Source organism: Daktulosphaira vitifoliae, unplaced genomic scaffold (assembly GCF_025091365.1).
Source record: "Daktulosphaira vitifoliae isolate Bord-2020 unplaced genomic scaffold, ASM2509136v1 Scaffold_1, whole genome shotgun sequence".
NCBI classification, from domain to species: domain Eukaryota; kingdom Metazoa; phylum Arthropoda; class Insecta; order Hemiptera; family Phylloxeridae; genus Daktulosphaira; species Daktulosphaira vitifoliae.
This window is the reverse complement of record NW_026099572.1, coordinates 7802430-7825559: the sequence shown is the minus strand read 5'-3', so window position 1 is coordinate 7825559 and position 23130 is coordinate 7802430. Positions and strand designations below refer to the sequence as shown.

The window sequence follows — 23130 nt, the reverse complement described above, 5'->3', positions numbered from 1 at the left end:
AAGGCCATAGACGACGGAATATGCGATAACGCGTGGCGCTTGGAGAGTTACAAACATACATACATACAGGTGAAACTAATATTAGCGTGTTAAAAATAAATTATTGAACTTATGTTTGAAAATTACTTAAAACGTATTTTTTCTATTTTGTAATTTAATGTACATCGTATATTTAATCTGTACTGAAACTATTTAATTATATTAAGTTCATAAATCATTAGTCAAAAATAGATGAGTAAATCTTAAATCTTAGTATACAATTTATTGTAGTTAAGTAAGATTGTTATGAAATTATTTAGTTTGGAATATTTAAAAACTTGTAAGTAATCAAATTAACAACGTAATTTTTTTTTTGTTTTTTTTTTTTTGTAGTATGTTGAATTAATAAACTTAGTTTTCGATCCAGAAATTGAGGTGATGTATAAAATTAATCGATATTAAGAAAAAAAATGTTTAAATTAAATTTTTTATATATAATTTTGCAAAAAAGAATATAAATTAATAAATTTTTTCATTTCATTACTTAAAAAAATTCTTCATCTCATAAATGTATGAAATAATAAACTTATGGACAATCCAAGTGCACAATTTGAAGAAGTCTCTCATATTAGTTAAGGGTGTTAACTTTCTTTTATTAAAAGAGAACGTAAATATTTAAATAGATTATAAATGGAATATTATAAAATTAAAAGAATAACTATCTGATAACAAAATCGAAACGAGTAGCGGAATTGACGCGCACTTAATAGCAACATATTACTGTAAGCTGTCATATGTTCGTACAATCTCCAAACCTAAATTTATTCTATAAAAACCACCACTTGGTTGTTGTCTATTAAATCTAAAATTTTAAAGATTAATTATTTCATTCAAAAAATACATTTTATTTTTTTTTTTTTTTTTGAAAAGAAAATATGCATCTTATCTTAGTATTAGGGGGTGATTTTTTTTTTTAACATTTAAATCCGTTTCAATTAAATAAACTTGAGCATGGTAAAATTAGCAGAAACTGAGAAATTTATCCCTTTTATTAGCCCCTCCTTTTGATATTTAAAAATAAATATGTATCGCTTAACTCAGGATGGATGATAATTGTAAATTATTACTCTTATTATTAATTTAAAACAATTTGCAATTTATTCTAGAAGTAAACTGTGAAATGATATTTCAATTTTTACAATGACGTTTTAATAATATGCATAATTCTTCTAAACCAATTGTACAGTGTTACATAAAATTACTTGATAAAAAATAACGCTTTGATATAAATCGCAATGTATATATTAATAAGCATACATATATTTAAATAAATATTAAGAATATTATTTAAATAAATATCATATCTTTCGATTAAAAATTTCCTGTGGATAGGAGATAAGAATACTTCCACGGCTCCTCTGCCAGTCGTAAGAGGCGACTAATGAGGTTGAGTCAGGTCGACAGCCGGTGTAAAAATTTTTGCTAAATAGTGTGAGGTGTCCTAAATAAAACTTAGGTGAATTATCCAATCTCGGATGTACGCGGGGACAACAGGAATTGGCTGACCTCAAGTAGTTGGGATTAAGGCTAGGAAGAAGAAGAAGATATCTTTCGGTTAAAAAGTTTTTGACTTAAAGATTAAAGATCGGCAACAACTCGGTGTAACACAACGTTAACATGAATAATCACAAAACAATTTCTTGACAGCATATTCGACGGATGTGTATCCAACAACTCATTTGAGAAATTTTAAATGTATTATACAATTTTTAATTGGTTTCTTTCAAACCCTCCTGTGCTTAGGCACGGATAAAGTAAACGGTTAATAAAAGGACTCTTATAAAAAAATAGTTGAAATAACTGAAAAAATAGTTGTATTAACCGAATATACAATTACCCTTTTATTTGATTATTCTAACCGCTATTTTTTTCAATGGGCTTTTCATTAAATTTTCAAAAAAAGCTATCAGAAAAAAAATATTTTTAGAATCAGTATTTTTAAACAACAGCTTTAAATGCAGAAAAAAAATTGAAAAATGTAATTTTTTACAATAGCGTAATGTTTACATATTTTTTACAATAAAAGAGATTTATTTAAATTGTTTGCATTGATAGCTTTAGCTAGATTAAAAACGGGTCCCTTTGGCGTAAAAACCATTAAAACTGGTATAGTGCAGTGACTCATAAAGAAATAATAAAATAATTTAAATATGACGATTGGGTGCTTATTTGAGCCACTACTTTATTGTATTAATAATATTATTACTCGGGGTATGAGTACGAGGGTCTGTAAAAAAGATAGAAGACGATAGAAAAATAATTTGATTTTTATTTTATTAATGTGGGATTTTATTATAATTAATTGTCAATTCTTAAATATCAATAATGCCACGAGTTTTGACGATTATCGATGATAGGTGGGATTGAGTCACCTCGTGTGTCTGCCCAGAGTGGTATGGTGGCTATACATATGAACCTCCAACCTAACTCTTGAAATAGACACGTATCAAAGATATAACTTTGTACAAACATAATCGATTTTATTAAATTTACTTGGTATATTTCTTATTATTAATGATCACTTGATTTTTCTGTATGCCAACTTAATCTATGTACTCATAAAATTTAATTCTAAACCTCATGCATTTTTGGAGAAATTGTTAATTTCCTACTTTGTAAGGATATGCTGAAATAAATGAATATTGTATTATTGTGTGAATATAATTGTACGGATGGCGGACCACTTATTGCATATATTTCGAGATTCGAAAGCATAGATTAAATTGTACTTACCTTACGTCCTGTGTAGTGCAATAATATTTCAAATAATCCAATGTTGATTTTGGTATTAAATGCACTACATATACGATTTACACTATACGTCATATAGTCCATATAATTACTTACAAAAACTATTCAAAATTTTAAATAATAAGATTGCATTACACAAATTCTACGACTGATCTTACTTGTAAAAGATTCTGAACACTCTATATTTTATTATAAATATAATTTAAATTTTTTTACGCCTGTTGAATAAGTATTTTTAGAGAGTATATTTTATTGAGAGATCGACACCAATATTTCTTAAATTTTCCTCTGGCCTGGCCAAAACAAAATTCAGAAATATTTATATCTGTGAAAAACATTTATCAAGGTGGATTTGTGGAGGTCCAATGTGTCCCCGCACTAGAAATCGTCTTGAAAGGATGCGGCACAATAATCACCAAGACAAAAATTAAACACTAAAAATATATTTGTAAGTTTCTTTGCGCTGTCCGCCAGCGTGATAATCGTTAAAGCAATGACATTAAGCTCAATGACTAGCGACGCAATAAGTATAGAGTTGCAATACACTTAGTCCAATATATTTATTAATAAATTAATTTAATTCTCAGTATTGTCTGAGGAAATTGTGACCTTTAGCTCTGTCCGCCGGCGCGATGTTCGTTAAAACAAAGACATTAAGCTCAAAGACTAGCTACTCAATAAGAAAAGATCACAATATATTTTTATTATTAAATAAATTTGAAGTTGGGTTAGATTTATTATTAAAATAAAAATAATTTTAAAAAAAAGTTTAATATTTAAAATATTATTTGACATTTATTTCCACAATAATAAAATAAAACATTATTATTTAATGAACAAATTAAATTAAATTAAAAGATTCACCAAAATAAAATTCATCTTAAAATCTCTAAGTGTCATTTAGTTTTAAAGAAAAATATTCTAAGTCCAAATTAATTTAAAAATCGACTAAGTCCCGGAGAGTGAAATCTTGAGTAGAGTGTCGTAGATTTTGTGTATTTAAATATCGCCTATATATATGTATAGAAAGAACTGGTTTAGACGGGGAAAAATGGCTTTTTATATTCTGAAGGGGTAGCTCAGCGATCTCTTCCGTGATCCTGGAAGCTGAGGCTTTGTATTTTAATTAGTTAATTAAAAGAGGGTCCTGCGTGTAGGCGTTACTTAATAATTTCTACAAGAGGGAGATTTTTTGCATTATGAAAGGGTTATTTTGTATTTTAAATAAGAGAACCCAGTTTTGGTGATCTTGTATAATCATAATATGTGACATACATGTACAAATGATAACATCATATTATATGTGAATATTATATGTAATAATATAATGTTACAAGTAAATATATTTAAAAGAGGAAATCGATTTTATAATTATGACTTTTGTATAATTATTAGGTTTACTTTTTTCATTTTCCAATATCATCTCAGCTTCGCATCGAAACTAAGATTGATTTGAGATATTATCTGAAATTAGTCTCTAAATTTATTATTTAGTATTTTATTTTAATTTAATAATTTTAATAACCAATAAATAATTAAGCATTATTATTAGGAAAAATATCCACTATCATTTTATATCAAGCAATTTACACTGGATAATTTTTTTAAAATTTCTGTTGAAAATGATGAAATTATATTCAAAAAAAGAAAATACATGAAACAAAAATCACAAAAGTATAAATCGTCACTAATAAAAAACAAAACAAATGAATCAGGTAATGGATATTTAACTTTTTTAATCATATTTTGATACGAAATAGAACAGATCTAACTGACAACTCTTATCAATTCTATTACAATTAAAACTTCGCTGTAATTTTTTTTTTTTTTAATTTATCTACTCATAGACTACATTTATATAATTTTTCATGTTTGTTTTTAATAATAACGAAAAAAATTTAAACATTTTTTTTTATTTTTAGATATTTTCGAAATTTAAGAATAACCAGGTTTTTGCGTTTTTCATGCAAATAGTTTTATTGAGATTACAATTTTAAGGCAAACACTTTTTGAGTTACAAGCATTTTAATACACACAATGGATATGTGACACGTCTGTAGTATGTATTATAAATATACATCAGAACAGGCTGTATCCACCCGCATTACATACTCACTAAATGTATTAAAATACTAATAGCTCAATAACTACTCATCTTTAATTATTATCGACCCATTAAAAATTTTCGATAAATGTTAAAAAAATTATAAACAATAAGAAAATGTAATTTTTTTTTTTTTTTTGTTATTAAGGTAAATACTTAGAATTATGATATTAATATTGTCTAAGAATGCATAAATTATTTTTTAAAAAATTACATCTAAATGATAATTTTATCAAAAGTAATAAGAATTTTCATTTAGATCTGTTTATCCTGTTTTACTAATTATATGAATAATAAAATTTTACGAATTAGTAGAATATTAAAAGCATTTGGTAAAATTATTATATTTCTACTAATTTTAAATAAAAATTATATTGTATAAATGTATATTAATGCAGGACTTTACAATGTTATTATATTTGTATGACTAAAAAGTTATGATAAAATAGTGTTAATTAAAAGTTGCTGATTAACATTTGATAACAGTAATTTTAATTCCTCAGTTCAATTGTCAATACGTATGCATATAGAATTTTCTGGTTCTTAATTAATTTTTAAAATCAAAAGTTTTATTTAGAAAACAACTAATTTTTATATTTATTTCTATATGTATAGAAACTTGTGATTCTCTATATTTCATTAAATAATTACTTAAATTAATTCATTTTTACAGAAAATTATAAAGGGTTAAATAATTTTAAATAATAACTGTTAATACTCGTGAATGGACTGTAATCATAAAATAATAAAAACAGAGTATTAAGCTCTACTATGTGTAATATATATCAAATGTCGTTATAACCTAACTGCATGAGTAACCTACGCTGGTCAACCAGTAATACTATATGCGTTACGTCGTGTAGCTTAATCTGTGAATATTGTGCAAATAGCCCTTAACATGTCGTGGTATACGCAGAGTACCATGGACACATAACAGTAGAGTACCGCCTTGCACGAGTACCCTAGACGTCAATCGACCACCTCAGTGCACCGACAACGATGACTATAAAACAGAAATAATTAAAATATAGTTAAGGCACCATACTCTAATTATTTCTTTCTGATTATGTGAATTATGGCTAATGTAGCTGTGGGCAGGTGAACTCATGCAGTTAACTTATTTAGAATTGCTCTAAATGTTACTCTCAATAATATTGTGTTATGTATAAATTTGTCTATTGTAGACAAATGTATTCTATGCAATAAAATAAAAACAAACTTACTTATAGTGAAAAATCAAACACAAACTGACTTGCTTTATTCAAGAAAATAATTTTCAACAAAAATAACTAAATAAATATGTAATATAAAAAAGTGGAATATCTGCTGCGTCCTTCTTCTTCTACTTGGTTCTGAAAACCGACCGTCGTTGAGACTACAAGCAACTCTCATTACCTTTCAGCCTGGTAGGTAGTATCGACCCCTTTTGTGACGCTAGGCAGTTGGTCAATCGAACTACCTGTCTCTCTGTTCGCCGACAATAACCAAACAAAGTCACTCTCGAAAAAAAAATTGATAGAACTTTTTAGTTTTTACTATTTAAGTCAAACAATTTAATTATTTAACGGATATATAAATGAATTCTAAAAAGTAATACATTTTTAGTCTTCCATAAATAATGTTTTTCTATAATATGTAGTTAAAAATTCATTTATTTTTATTTAACATAGTTTGGTTATTTGTGATAAAATAATTTTTTAGTGTAGTTTGATGAGGTCATTTGAAAATTAATAGGAATTAACTACTATTTTACATTTCAAAAAAAATGAGCAGTAAAAGTTTTAACTGGTAAATAATGAATATGTAAATTGGTTGTCACGTTATAATGTCATATATTTTATAAATATTTCAATTTTTCCTAAAATCTTTTATTTTTCTTAGATTTACTAAGAAATTAAATAGTGCTACTTTAACAGAAAGTACGTAATAGAAATTTTTGGTATTTCCATAGATGATGAATTAATATCAACATTAAGAGAACATTTTGAAAAACTCACACTAGACGAAATTAATCTTAATGATTTAATAAGTAAAAGTGATTCAAGAAACAAAGGCACTATCCCAAGAAATCAAGCAAAAATTATTTTTAAAAAAAATGATTTGTTTAAAAATGATGAAAATATAGAGAATACATTCAATAAATATAAAGAGGATAATGATACATTTAATTACAAAAGTAATCTTAGGTTTTTCTAAATAGTATAAAAATTTTTATGAATTCTTTCGACAATGCCGATGTTAAAAATTCACGTTTTTTATGCTGTTTTTTTTGTTTTAAATTTATTTTTTTTCTGAAAATTAATTGTTTATGTTTAATTAAAATTAATCATTTGTGGCTAATATTTTAAAAATATTTTCAGTTTTCAATAATACTTTATATTTAAAATTACTTTTACTTTAAATAATTAAGAATTTTAGATACATAAATAGGCATTTATATGATGTATGTATTAGAAAAGAGGACAATTATTATTTAATATTTTATTTTTTTGACACTATTTAACTAATGCAAAAATTCTCAAATATACTATTCCGCTTTTTGGTGATCATACTTGAATATCATATTACTAAATATCAATCATTTTTTCTAAAGATTTAAAAAAATATGAATCATTGTTATTAATTACTAATTTAAGTCTATATACCACACCAAGCGTGTGTATGTTTTTAAGTATGTAGTGATGCCCTGTGTAAGCTGGCGAGTCAGGAATCAGTTGACGAAACTTAATTACTTATTATTGAGTTGTGATAAATATCAAACTAATGAATAAAAATTTATCATGGCATACGGATACTTATAATTTAACACTAAATAAACTAAAAATACCTTTCTTAACATAATTATTATTTTTTTAAAAAAAACTTTCATGGCTATCGTTAAAAAAATAACACTGTTAATTATTTTTATCACACATTTTACAATAATGCAATAATAAATATGGCTTGTTGATGATTTTTCAGATATTTTCGTGTATTTGACATTATTGCTTTAATTTTATGTTTTAATTTTTATCAAATAAAATAAAGTTTCATATAAATTATAATAATTTTCATAAATAATAAACTATTCCTACAGACTAATAATATCATTTTTTTACTTTACATATGTTTTTATTTATTATTTTAATTCTTGACAAAAATTTAAAAAAAAGTGAGTTTTTAGTATAATTATTTATATTTGTCATCTCGCCTTTAATAAAATGTCAACATACAGCTTAGTCAGGATAACTTACCGAATTTAGCATTTATAGATAAAAAAATTAATTTAGGTATATATAATTTTTTTTTAATAGGGTACTTGAAATATGTTGCGGTTCAAAAATATTGAGAACACTGATCTAACATTTAAAGATTTCCAATGGAAATCTGTAAACTTTGTGTTCTCCGATTTATCCGGATAACTCCTGTATTATTTTTGGCATATATTTATTTTTGAGAATTTTAACTACTCGTATATTGATATTAATATTATTATTGTATGTATTTTAGAATGGATTGCAGAATTTTGCGATGTTTATGAAGGAGATAAATCTAATTTTTTGACATATGATAAGAATACACGAAAATGGAAAAAAAAATACCCAAGTAACTTTTATTCGTAGTTTATAAAAATATAGTAAAATAATTTTACTATATTATTTCATTAAATATATTTGTTTCACTAAACATTTATTCATAAATGTTTATATTGTTATTAATTTGTTTGAATTGTTATGTTTAATGAAATTTTGTATTATAAATCGCTGATACTTTTTTTGAGAATATTGTTACTATTATCCACACTAACACATAATGACATCTCGAATGAAAAATATTCTTATATACATCAAGTCATCTTATCATCTAGTGACGTTATCACTAAGTAATATTATTATATTTTACCAGTTAACACTAGTTTAAAAATGAATTTTGTAATGATTCATTATCCCAATTAATTAGATTATTCATATTTTTAATAATTTGTATTACTTCTATTGTTTTAAACACTTTGTAATTATTTACGTTTTTAATTAGTTTCATAGTTGTAATGGAATAATTTAGTGTAAGTAAATATTTAGCCTCGGGTGATTTATAAATTTCTTGATTTTTAATGCTGCTTAATTTTCTCTTAAACCTGACCTTACATACTTTTTTTTTTTTGTTCTAACGTGACATTATTTAACTTTTTAATTGTATTTTATGACCGCTTGATTTTCCTCTTCATCTACTATATCTTTAGGATTACCTAATAAATCTTTTAATTATTTCTTTAGATATTACTAAACTAATACTAAAATTCTAAAAAATTTTGATTTTAGAATTGAGATGCTCGTATAATATAAAATGGGCGTTCTAATTACTTTTTGTATTCCCACGCTAATGAGTCTAATAAATACCTTTCGATTATAACCTAAAGTTATTTATCAAAATCTATTTTATTGATCGGAATATCAAATTATCTATTAACCATACTATTAAAATCTGCCATTTTGTGTAGTCAGTTGTGGTTTGAATTATTTGAAATGTGTGAACTGAACGTAATTATTTTCGTACGTCGGTAGTGCCCCAACGTAGACACAAAAGTTTAACACAAATTAATTAATGTTTTATATATACATATATATATATATATATATATATATATATATTGACGATGAGTTCGTCGTTCAAGCTCTTCCCGAGTCCTCCTGTTGGATAAACTGATCAGCCCCAATCCCTCTAATTAGTGAACCACTAAAGGGGTAGAGTTTAGACACGTCAGCACAGTCTAGCTCAAAAGTAGCAGACTGAAGGGTGACTCCTTGTCAGCTACCAGCACAACTACCTTTTTACTATACCTACTAAAGGACGGTTAAGCCCAAAAACTAGCCAGCTCGTACACTAATTATTAAGATTGACTAAAGGACCAGCAGTCCAACCTTGACTCTAGCCGCACACACACACAAATTCTAAGAATACGGTGAATATAAAATATTTGCGCTAAGCCCAGATTTTTAAATAGTTATTTTATTTAAGAAACGTATTAAACACAAAATCAAATATAATATAAAAATTTAATACAAAAATGAATTAAATCTTACAAAAATATAAAGTTACTCTTATTCCAACGACCTAACCCGTAACTCGACGTTTCTTCGACAAAACGTCCAGTCTCGTCTCGCCCAGTATCGTTTCCCTTTTATATTCTTTTTCCCACCATTATTAATTTGCTTACCCTGCATTTCCCTTTTATATGGAATTATTATATTGCTTAAGAGTTCAAAAATTGCTTACTACTATTGTAAAGCTTATATTATACTAAAATCGACGTAATTCAATACTTCCTCATCTAATTACTACAGTATAATGATCTAATAAATTTCAAGTTTTAATTCAATCTACTATTTTAACTAATAAATCCAAAAATTCAATTTTTTCTCTACGTCATGTTTGTATGTGATTCAATTTATGGGTATAAAGAATATAAATGTTGTATAAAGACTTCATATTAATTATAGTTTATAAACAAATTTGTATGACTAAGTGGCTATAGAAATACATAGTCAAAAACATCATTGACAGGTGAAATCAATTTGACAATTCTATGCCATTTAATGTTAAATTAATTTTTCGTAAGACTCTCTGTCGAAACTACTATACATTTATTGATGAAATTTCTTGGCTTAAAAATTATTATTCATGAATCATGAAAGTGCGAAAAATGGAAAAATGTGATGTTGTGTCACTATTTTTTTTCGTCATCTTACCTTGATAATATTATAACTTACCCCTTGGTTAGGATAACTCGCCAAATTTAGCATTTATTGAGTAAAAATGAAATGAGGAATATCAATATTTTTAATTAGGTACTTGATGTATTACAATTTAAAATATTTCTAATGGGAATCTGTAAACTTTATGCTCGACGATTTATCAGGATAACTCCTATATTACTTATTCATATATATTTATTTTTCAGAATATTAACTACTCGTTTATAACAATATTATTATATTATTTATTTTCAGAAAATACAAAATACTATTGGAATGTTATTAAAAGAAATATATCTATTTTTAATGATAGCAAGATAAAAAATTGATAAAATAATACCTGGACTGTCTCTTTTACATAATTTATAAAAATATAGTAAAACTTCATTAAAAATATTTTTTCCATTCAAATTTTTTTTTCATAAATGTTTATATAGATTTAAATAAATTTATGTATAATTTGTTATGTTTAGTAATAATATGTTTCATATTAATTATAGTCTATATTTTAGTTACATAGTTATTAGTTATTATAGTTTATTTATTGAAACATGATGATTTTAATTTATTTGTTAAATAATTCTTTGTAATTTTTTGATTCCACCTTCACCATAATTAATGATAATAATGCTAATAGGTAGTCCGTATGTTAATTATACGAAATAAATGTAAGCAACACAATATTTCAAGATTGATAATTATCGTAGAGCTGTTTATTCTCATTTGCAAACAAGTATAGTACAGAAAAAAGGAAACACAAGAATAATTCACGAAACCAAATTAATTAACCAATCTAGCGACTCTTGGTTGATGAACGGTTCACTAAAGGATGTTGTTCACATTGTGATTTTTAATTTAATCGATTCTTCTACAAAGAGTAGTTAGTTCACGCTATACTTTCGAAAGATTTACTATAAGATCCATGTTTGTTACAAGATTGTTTTTTTGTTATGTTTTCGACCATAAAGTTCCCTTAAGTAGTAGAGAAATATAGGAGTCTATTACAACAGAGTTTGATGCTGTGATAAAGTTATATACTCTATAGTACACCAGGTGTTATAAATGACCCCAATGATCACACTATGAACTACTGTTTGCGACAGTATGTTTTGCACGGTTTAATTGCCATACTGACAACTTCATTCTTCTTCCACTTACAGCAATCGGTTATTATCATCATTGTAGATGAGAAGTTATTAATCGAATTGTTTTATTTTATTTTGACGCCATTGTTGCATTATTATCAAGTATTCTACTTCTTTCTTCTGTATGAATAGACAAAATTAATGAGTGTTAACCAACCCGCGCGAGTATCACCAAGCGTTGCGTTAACACAGACCGTAGTACGGCTATTTATACACGGCACTAGATTGCCATTTTGCCTCATGCCTGTTTGATCGCTAAAGGGTTCTATGATAGGGATCACCTGAATGGGTAGAAAAAACAATAGTTAAATAACGAATTTAAAAAATATTGAATATATTTAATATCTAGCATAACATGTGTTCTTCAATGAATAATCTTAAAATAAGGTGGCTTAGGGGCGTGTCCTTATTACTCGAATGACCGACAAAGCGATATATGAACAAAATAGAAAATATATTATATTATTTTACAATTAATTCTAATGTAACAAAATCTACATGTAATATTTAATCATTTGTTAGACATTGTTTTATTTCTTAGTTAGTAGCTCAATTAATTACAAAATAAAAATTGAATGACATTTTTTTTTTAATTCTAATTATTTTTGAATATATTAAATTAACTTTATGCTTAATTTTTATATTTCTTCTAAAGTATTACACAAGTTTAGCTTTAATGTTTTGCTAGGTAGATTGGGGACACTCGTTTTTTTTATGACATCAATATAATGCTGTTGTTATTATCAATGGTACTAAGACACATTGTTGTGAGTCCATAAATACACTAACTGACAATATAAAAAGTATATATATTGATAGTCATAATTGATAATAAATAATCCGTGACTGTGAAAGCGATATTATAAAAAACCAATTAGCTACTTGTATTTTTAATCCCTTGTGTATTATTCCTGTATAATAACTCAACAATTTGAAACTCCAAATGTTTATATTTAATAAACAAATAAAGTTATATTAAAAATTCAAATGCCATTTACTATTAAATTAAAAAATTTAACATTTTATTTTATTTTAAAATACCTGACAAGGGGAGTACAGATTTTCATAAATATTATATAAATTAAAATTAATATAGTATAGATAGTTAAACTTATTTAAATTTGTTTGCTCCTTTTAAGTCGAGAAAAATAACTTTGAAATTTGAATTAGCTTAAATAGCCAATTTTTTCAGATGACTGTAGCGACGTATGGTTGCCGAGTTGGTAAAACTTATATTTTACAAGTTTGGGTTGCGAGGTTCCAACCCGCGTATGGCAATGAATGTTTTCTTAATTCTTTTTAAGTTAGTATAAATTTTTAACTCGTTTGATTTTTATCTCATTTAGATTCAATAACTTCAATAAAGATCAAGGATCCCATCATTTTAGTCGCCCCTTGTAAGATGAAATTTCTTATTCGTATTAAAATTATTTTACTATATTTTAAGTTTTAGCTTCGATGCAAAGCTGAGAAGATATATTTTTGTGACTATCATTTATTTTCTCTGCTCTAACTTGACCTACTTTTTTCNAATTTTCACTGCTCTAACTTGACCTACTTGTTTCAACGATACGTCAAATGACTACAATTCGTATCTAGTTGAAGATATTACCCTCAAAAATTGAAAAAAAATTTCAATTTAATCAATTAAACAGTTAGTTATTACATCGTCTCCATAAAGACAATTAAAATCATTAATTTCTAATGTTTTCAAAATATTTATTAACGAATGAAGTTTGATATGATAGGTTTCAACTACAAAATTAAATCATTTTACTTTGTAATTTAATAATTTTTTTACTCTATTTGTGTGTGCTACTACTAGACTATAATATTACAATTTTTTTTTGTAACATGTTGCTATATAAATCATTTCTAAAAAAAATGATTGTTTTTTCTCCTGAATTAACAATTGATTTTTACAACTATAATTAAATTTTATAATACGCTCAATTGAGTAAATCTTTTTAACAACTTTGTTTTGATTGGTTCATTTAGTTAAAGTAAATCATTAAAATTAATTAAGTTCTCAATATTTCAATTATAGAATCTTTTCAACAAACAACAAAAGTTCCTAGGAAATTATTACTATTACTTCTATTTAAGTTATCTATTACCATAAAAATGCAAAAAAATATTGAGCTTTTCTGATAAATTTACAATAAATAGTAATTATAAAACTTTCTGACTGCATATTGATCTTAACGATACAATTTTTTTAATTGTCATAAAATTTTCTATTTAATTATGTCAATGTCAAACTTACCAATTGAGCTAAAAGTTATGGTAAAATAAATTTTTTTTTTTTATTATAAACATTTACAACAATCAACTTTAAACGATTAACAAAATAGGTTAAATATGTCATTTTCCTTATTTTTAACTTATTAATAATCAAATTAATATTAAATATTATATCAAATCAGTATTAATTTAAAACAATTTTTTTTGTTCTTAATTATTTTTTTTTATATGTAAAAACTATTTTTTAATAATATTAAAACTTAGAAGTTATAGAAAAAGTCTAATTGCACATTTTAAAACATCGCGAAAAGTTGATTTAGAATAGTATATTTTTGTTTCTGATGGAAGTTCCTTGTAGTCCAGTGTATAAAACTTATAACTTTGTTAACTGTTATAACTTTATCAAAAATGACCAAATCAGTATATTTTTTTTTATTTAGATGCATGTCTTTATCTATCATTTGGTTTTTTTTATAAATCTAACCCTTTACCTGCCCACAAGAGGGATTCAAAATAATAACTTTTTTTTTTTAGTTAAAGTAAATCATTAAAATTAATTCAGTTCTGGATATTTCAATTGTTGACTCTTTTTAAATACCAAAAATTACTTAGAAATGATTACTAAGATTTCTATTTAAGTGTTCTATTTCGATAAAAATGCAAAAAATAATGAGTTTTTTTGATAAATATACTATAATAGTAATTATAAAATTTCCTGACTGTAAATTAATCTTAAAAATAACATTGTTTTAATTCTCATAAAATTTTCTATTTAATGATTTATTCAAGTCAACGAAGGAGTAATTTTGGTGAATAACAGAAAAAATTCCCAACCATATTTTTTTTTTTTTTTTAAGTAGGAAATTGGTGGATTATTCCAAAAGCAACATCAACTTTTATTTCTTTAATTATATCTTGATTAGTAGTACTTTGATTTTAAAATAATAATATTGTATTAATATTATTGTATAATATTGTAATTTTACAATATTAACTTAATATTGTAATTTAAACGGAGAAATTATAAAAATTATAAAGAAGTTATATTTTGCTTTACTTTTACGTGTATAAAAATTTAAAGGGCTTGATACAATAATTTTCAATAAAAACTGTTTGTTACTATAAAAAAATGCACGGGACTACAAGGAACTTTCATCAGAAGCAAAAATATACTTTTCTAAATCAAATTTTCGCGTTGTTTTCAAATCTGCAAGTAGACTATTTCTATCACTTCTAATTTTTTATATTATTACTAATTATATATATAAAATAATAATTAAAAGAAAAAAAAATTTGTTTTCAAATTATTACTGATTTGATTTTTAATATGTTAAAAATAATCAGCCCAAATTTTCAATTTTAACCTATTTTTTTGTTTCTTTAAAGTTGATGAAAAATTTTTGATAAAGATTTATGAAAGTTTAAAGTAAAAAAAATTGAACCATAACTTTTAGCTCAATTATAAATTTAAAATTGATATCTAGGCCAGTCAACAAAGGAAAAATTGCGGAAAAATTCCAAACCAAATTTTGTTTTTTTAAAAGTTGAATTAAAATATGTATAATGACATACTAATAGTCCTCAAGATTGGAATTGAGCTTTTTTTTTACAGCCTCGCAAAAGTTCAAAAATATGAGCTTTTTTAATTTTCTCAAAAAATATTTAACTTACAAAAAAAAGTTTCGTACAAAAGTTGTTTAAAAGACAATTATAAACAAAAAAATTATCTTATATTTTTTCATTTAAACAAATATTTTTCGAGTTACATTACATTTAATATGAGTACTAAAATTTATATTCCATTTTTTTCATTTTACGGTTACTTTTTATCATGTTATACTGACATTAGACACAATGTTATAAATGTATATGTGTGTATGTGTGAGTTTATTTATTTATTGTATCATTAAAGTGTAGTGTATATTAATATACAAGCGATAGAGTAAGTAATTGATAAGACGCTATATTGTTTAAACCGAACTAAACGCAAAATTGTACATTCCCAAACAACAATCATATTATGTCAATTGCCACCGGAATTTCTGGTAATCTTTTTCTTTTTCTTTGCCTTAATCCCAACTACTTGGGGTCGGCCATCCTTATCCTAAGCTTCCACTTGACACGATTTCCCACATCTTCTACGCTCACATCAGCTGTCCTCAAATCGCATTCAATAGCATCCCTCCATTTTTTTTTTTGGTCTTCCTCTATCTCTTCTTCCTTCAAAATTCATTACTAAACTGTTCTTACAGCTTCCGATTCTACTCTCCTCATAACATGACTTAACAATCTAAGTCTATTTTCTGTCATCTTATCCACGATTGACGCAACACCTATACTTCCTCTTATATGCTCGTTCCTTATTTTATCTTATCTAGTCACTCCACTCATCCAACTAAGCATTCTCATCTCTGCTACACTTATTCTCTGCTCTACTTTCTTATCAACCGCCCAACACTATTAACCATACATCATAGCTGGCCTCACAATTTCATACTAAATTTAAAAACTATAATTAGTATTTATTCATATATTATATTTTAAAATCAAAGAACTACTAATCAGGATATAATTAAAGAAATAAGAGTTCATGTTGCTTTTAAAATATTCCACCAATTTCTCTAAATGAAACACTATCTACAGATTTGCATCGAAGCGTTTCTTATGATAGTGATTTTAATCACTGTCAGATATCATCTATACTTGTCCCATCTATGCCTCGTCCACACTGTGCCTCGACCCCATTGTGCTACCGTTTTTTTTTTTAAATAAACGGCATGACGTGCTCAACTACAAACTTTAGTGTCGCCTATTTTTTTTTCATTCTATTATTATCCACTCACTACCACCGAACCAATTGCGTGTCAAAATATTAAAAATATATTTTATAGTTTTAAATAAATTTTAAAGCTGATAAAATAAAAATTTCATCATCGAAAACAATGTATTATAAAAAATCATGCCATTAAAATCAATAGAAATAATTATTTAAATTTTAACTAAAATTAAAAGATGTATGCTTTTTTAAATTTACAGATTATAATTTGAATAATTTAACCATACCATAATTAATATAATTCAAAATTTCCTAACGTCTGAATGATAGTTTTAATCATCATGTTATTTTAAACACAGATATTGTAATATTTTCATTAATAAATTTGTTGTTTATTTATGATAAATTCCGTCATGCGCTGATGTGGCCCCTGTTGCGTCGTCATGAATTCGTTTTCTAATTCAGCTTGTATGCTGTTGTTATCGAACGTCGTGAGAAATTCCCTCGCAAATTGTCGCCAGGACATGTTGTTTAACTTGATGGTTTCCCACCAAGTTAATGCCATGCCCTTTAAAAATTGTACGCCCGTTTTTACCCATAAATCGCGATCTACGCCTGCTTGGGCTAATAGGTTTTCTACCTGTTCTAGAAACTCGCGTGGGTCCTCCTCATATTTTCTCGTAAACTCGGGGGAAGGGGGTCGTACAATAGGCGAATAATTAAGTGGCCCGATCGCCGTGTGCGTGTGCAAACGGGTCGATGATGATGGGGACAAATCGCGTGTTGGTGGCGCGAATGTGTTCGTCGCGAAGTGCCCCGGGTGGTGTGGGTGCGCGTCTACGTTGTAAACCGCGTCGTGCGTGTTCGCTCGAAGAAGCGATGGTGACGTGCGCGGAGTCTGACTGGCTAATCGCTGTAGGTTAAGCGCTTCGCGCTCCTCGATTTCAGTCAGGCGCTGCTGTAGGGCCGCGTAATTTTGAGTCGTGTTGCTAGGCCTAAAAGTTACGCGGCTCGGTTTGGACAGACGCGCGTAAGTAGAACGGTTGGTTTCCGTCGTTTCTCGCGTCATCTGTGTGGTGGCGAACGGATTACGTATAGTCTCGTTGTGTGTATCGCGGCTTACAATCGTTTGTGAGAGAGATCGTATTTCTTGCGTAATGCGAGACAGTGCTCTCTCCACTTCAGACATGCGCGCATCCATACGTGTATTAAGAGATATATCGCGTAAACTTTGTCTTACTGCGCCTATCTCCTCCGTTGCGTGGGATATTGAACGCACCGTATATAAGTCATCGATATACGCTGCATTCCCACTACCGTTAGGACGGCCGGTTGCCAGAGACCATTCGTGTAGAGATTCCTCTTCAGGGTCCTCTCGCGCCAGGTTAACCGGTCGGTCCGCGTATGTGGTTGGGTCGACGGTCCGGCATAACGCGGGGACTTCGTCTACCTGAGGCTCGCGTTCCGTCGCAGAATCGCGTTCGATGGGTCTAGCCCCTCACTACGTAAACTATTCTCCAAGACTGCCAGCATATCGCTTTTTGTCGTGGGGCCGTTTAACTGCCTATAAGCGCATTCGCGCAATAATTCCCGACGGTTCATTTGAGCGAGAGTTTTACCGGTCATAATGAACGTTCCTTACGTATTTATCGAAAATAAACAAAAATAAATAAAAGAAACGCACGCGCTTATTTGTTGTTGTTATTTAGAAATACGATATCGCCGATCGCGAGAATACGCACTGTGTGTTCGCGTATGAACGTCAACAATGTGGGCCGTTTGTATTATTATTGTTATTATTATTGTAGTGTGATTGTAATAATATTGTGGTATTGCGTTGATAGTGGTTTGCTATAGCACTATGATACTAAATAGTATATGGAAATGCGATTATTACGATAGCAGTCGTATAATGATTGTGGAGGTCGGAAATAATAATACAAACGATTTTATGGGACCCGGTTATTAAATGTAACGATCGCTGTGGTATGATCACCCTACCTGCCTAGCGGTTTTAACGAAACACTTAAATGATTGTGTTCGCGGCGTTGTGCGACTCAAGGTCGTCGGTGCGCGTGTATGTATAAATACGAAATCGCCAGAAATCCACTTTTACCGTGTTTAAAAATACACCGAAGGTGGAAATCTACTACTCGCGAGGTAGATAGTATTTATACGACCGGGTGGGAATTTCACTGCTGTCACCAGTGAAGTAGAAGTTAAAAATACCCGTAGTACAGGAAGGTAAGGAAAATTTCGCTGTCTCTTTTAAATAAAATTCAAAATTTATGTAATTAATATAAAATGTCAGCAGTATTTTCTTACCTTATTAAAAAGTTAATCCGGTTCAGATCTTGAGCCGGGGAGCCAGTTGTTATGGTAGAAGTTGATGAGGGTTAGAAAATGTAACACCGGTTGATTTTAACTGTGCGTCGAGCCGTTTAATAAAAGAAGTAAAAAAAAAACGAGAATTATAACACTAGTAAAAACTCTAGTAGAACAAAAAAGAAAGTAACAGTAATACTTTTAAGAACCGTCGACAGAATAATAAAAGTTGATCGAGATTGCGGTGGCGTTTTGGTTGGTACGGTAGACGGCGTATCCAAAGTGATCGGTGTCACGAAGATGACTGACTGGACGTATTATTGCGGCGGGGTATTAGACGCTAGACATTTGTTGGACTTTACACCACGACGATAACGCGTGTGTGTAACGGTCCGGTTTACAGTGAAGCGGTGGCATAGAAGGAGCTGATACGACCGCGGGGTGTCAACGTGTGACAACGCCGTGGCCGTGTCAAATGTTACCATTACCAATGCTAAACACATACTAACACTCTCACCAAAACAAAAAACCCTAATAATCTTAATGAACTTATTACCTGGAGAAATTATCACTATTATCATATTTTGACAGTTAACATAAGTTTGATAACGAATTTTTTAGTGAACCTGGTTCACATTTAATTAAATTGCAATTTTTTTAAACATTTTTACTGCCTCATTTATAATTAGGGAATTGTAATTATTTACATTTTTAATTAGTGTTATGGCTTTAACGAAATGACTATTTGTCAATAAATGTTCATTCACAAGAGATTTCTTCAACTTCTTGATTTTTAATGTTTCTTAAGTGTTAATTAAACCTGACTCCTATATTTCTTTTTGTTAGTTCTACGTAACATTTATTACGATTTTCACATTGTATTTTATAATTTCCCGATTTTTTCCTGTATTCTACTTATCTTTTGGGTTAATTAATAAATATTTTAATATTTATAATATAAATATTAATATAATTCATATTATATAATAAAATATAATATAATAAAATAACAATATAATTTATAATTTATAAATATAAAAATAAATATTTTGAACTATAACTCTTAAATATTACTAAAGTATTACAAATTTTTTTAAAAATTCTAGCTAGTCAACTTGAAATTTCCGGATAATATATAATGGATGCTTTAATTACTTTTTGTGTTCCTAGGCTAGTGAATATACTAGCGCCCTCTTTTTTTTCCACTTTTGTCATCGGACAAATTTTGAAATTTCGTTATAACCATTAAATCATATTATNTTTGTAATCGGACAAATTTTGAAATTTCGTTATAACCATTAAATCATATTATTCCTCTCATAACCCTCAATTCTTTATCGAAATCTATTTTATTCATCGGAGTATTAACTCATCTGTAAACCATATTATTAAAAGTTGCCATTTTGTATTACCAGCTGTCATTTATGTTATTCGAAATGTACCTGAACGTGTGTGTCTTTTTCCGATAAATTTCAAAATTTAGTTCCCCCTACTTTTTTAACTAATAAATTAAAAAAGGCGACTTTCCCTATACTTCTGGTTTGTATATGAATTTAATCGACGGATGAAAATAATTTAAAAGTTGTATAATACCTCAGTTTTAAAGTCTTTGTTTATTACTGTAATAATATCATCTGCATACCAGTCTAAATTTTCGAAAAACCACTATATGTGATTTTTAAATTTGTTTCGAACCTACTCGTGAAAATTTTTGCTAAAAATGATGATAGCAGATTACCTATTGCTGTGCTCTAATTTGCTCATGAAATGTATTTTGAAACTAATAAATATATTTAAAATACTGTTAAAATATATTAAGTTCATAAATCATTAGGAAAAAATATATAAATAAAAACTTAAATACGCATCCATCGTAATATACAATTTAGTGTAATAATGTAAGATAGATATGAAATTATTTAGTTCTGAATATCTATAAATTTTTTAGTGTAGTCATATTGACAACTTTATCACTTTTTTGTAGTGTAACAAAGCAAAAAAAACCCAGCACAGAGGGAATCAAGTATAATGATATATATATCGTTATCTAAAATGCCTATAGATTTACCACCAGTAACGTTAGCAAATTTTTCTTGTGATTATTATGAATGGTCAACATTTTATGATTTGTTTAATAATTTAATTCATACAAATACTAGTTTGATGCCGATTCAAACATTTTTTTATTTGCGAGGTTTGTTCAGCGGAGATGCCTTAAATTCGATTAAATGTCTAAGTATGTCAACTGAAAATTACAATACTGCTTGGAAAACGTTAACAGAGCGGTTTAATAACACAAAGGTTATCGTGCAAAGTCATGTAAAAGCGATTTGCGACATGGAACCCTTGAGTAGTGAATCTGCTATAAAATAGCAATTTCGACAACGACTCATCATGGTGCATCCCATAATGGGGGACTTGCCAAGTGATAGAGTTGAACCTTCTCGAGCTTTTAAGATAAGCGGAGTAGATTTCTGGGGGCCAGTGATGTTAAAGAGTAGTTTAAGAAAAAATGCACCTTTAAAAAAGGCCTATGTTTGTGTGATCATGTGTTTTTCAACTAAGGCCGTACATATTGAGTTGGTAAATGGATTAAGTACGCAGGACTTTATACAATCATTACAGAGGTTTATGGCTAGGAGAGGAAAAATTAGTCTGATATATTCAGATAATGGCACAAACTTTAACGGTACAGATCGTCAGTTAAAAGAGGTGTATGAGTTATTTCATTCAGAAGCGCATAAAAAGGAGTTATTTGAGTATTTTACAAATGAATGTAATGAGTGAAAGTTTATACCTCCACGCTCTCCACATTTCGGGAGATTATTGGAGTGTGCTGTAAAAAGCATGAAAGGACTCATAAAAAGAATACTGGGCGAATCGCATTTAACGTTCGACGAAATGTAAACCGTGCTTACGCGCGCTGAGGCTTGTCTGAACTCACGTCCTCTCACTCCTCTATTTCCTTGTCCAACCGTCTTAACTGTGCTAACTCCTGGTCATTTTTAATTGGTGAAGCATTGACTACATTACCAGAGAGAGACGTAAGCTATACTCCATCAAATCGATTAGACTGTTAGCGTAGAGTAAATACGTTTTCTCAGCAAATATGGAAACGCTGGAGTAGCGAATATCTTTCACAACTTCAAACTCGCTACAAATGGGCAAAAGAAAAGGGACCTAAACTGTCAGTGGGTTCAATCGTCTTAATAAAAGAAGAAAATCTCAGCCCTCTGGTCTGGTGGTTGGGCCGAGTATTAAGCGTTATATGTGGTAAGGATAGTGTGATCCGCATAGCAAGGTTAAAAACAGCCTTTGGTGAATCCTTACGAGCAGTTCGAAATTTAAGTACATTGCCGATTGAAGTCGATTGATTTATTGAAAATTTATAGTTTGTCAATTTAAATATTTTTGTTATCTGTTTGTTATTTTAAAATGTTGGTTTTTTTTTGTAATTTGTTTTGTGTTTTATATATATGTAAAACACAAAACCAATATATTATATTGGTTTGTTATATAAATTTTATATTGATTTTGGTTAATCAAAGTGGGCGGCTTGTTTGATATTAGGGAAATAACGCTAGATATATTTTGTTATAGAATAGGTGGGGGGGGTCAGTGGATCGTAGGGTTTATGTTTGTAAGTCAATCGAAAACCGGACAGCGAATGATAAGNGGATCGTAGGGTTTATGTTTGTAAGTCAATCGAAAACCGGACAGCGAATGATAAGTCCGGCGTACCTATAGTTTTATTCGTATATGAAATTTAAAAAACGGTAGCACAGTGGGGTCGAGGCACAGTATAGACGTGGCATAGATGAGATAAGTATAGATGATATCTGACAGTGATTAAAATCACTATCATAAGAAACGCTTCGATGCAAATCTGTAGATAGTGTTTCATTTAGAGAAATTGGTGGATTATTCCAAAAGGAACATCACCTCTTATTTCTTTAATTATATCCTGATTAGCAGTTCTTTGATTTTAAAATATAATATATGAATAAATACTAA

At 28.1% G+C, this 23130-nt stretch overlaps 2 protein-coding genes and 1 long non-coding RNA gene across 9 annotated transcripts in view; 2 read left to right on the top strand and 1 right to left on the bottom strand.

Moving 5' to 3' along the window:
• Positions 1 to 11075, top strand: part of LOC126894992 (uncharacterized) — a 34383-nt gene extending 23308 nt beyond the window's left edge. The window contains exons 2-6 of one of the 5 annotated variants that reach the window (XM_050666416.1): positions 373 to 414; positions 4343 to 4505; positions 6846 to 7070; positions 8384 to 8479; positions 10882 to 11059. In XM_050666416.1, the coding sequence (XP_050522373.1) occupies positions 373 to 414; positions 4343 to 4505; positions 6846 to 7070; positions 8384 to 8479; positions 10882 to 10955 (600 nt within the window). In that variant the 3' untranslated portion in view covers positions 10956 to 11059. Of the gene's footprint in view, positions 1 to 372; positions 415 to 4342; positions 4506 to 6845; positions 7071 to 8383; positions 8480 to 8908; positions 8932 to 10881 lie in introns of those variants that run through there. The other 4 variants (XM_050666418.1, XM_050666417.1, XM_050666412.1 and 1 more) reach the window with 4 other exon arrangements.
• Positions 1 to 23130, top strand: part of LOC126894990 (uncharacterized) — a 166420-nt gene that overhangs the window by 73993 nt on the left and 69297 nt on the right. The gene's annotated exons all lie outside the window — the stretch shown is intronic.
• On the bottom strand, positions 11363 to 19400 carry LOC126895015 (uncharacterized). Its single transcript, XR_007701572.1, has 2 exons — positions 19117 to 19400; positions 11363 to 12052 (listed from the first exon to the last, which is right to left on the bottom strand). It is a non-coding gene; the product is annotated as an uncharacterized LOC126895015 (long non-coding RNA).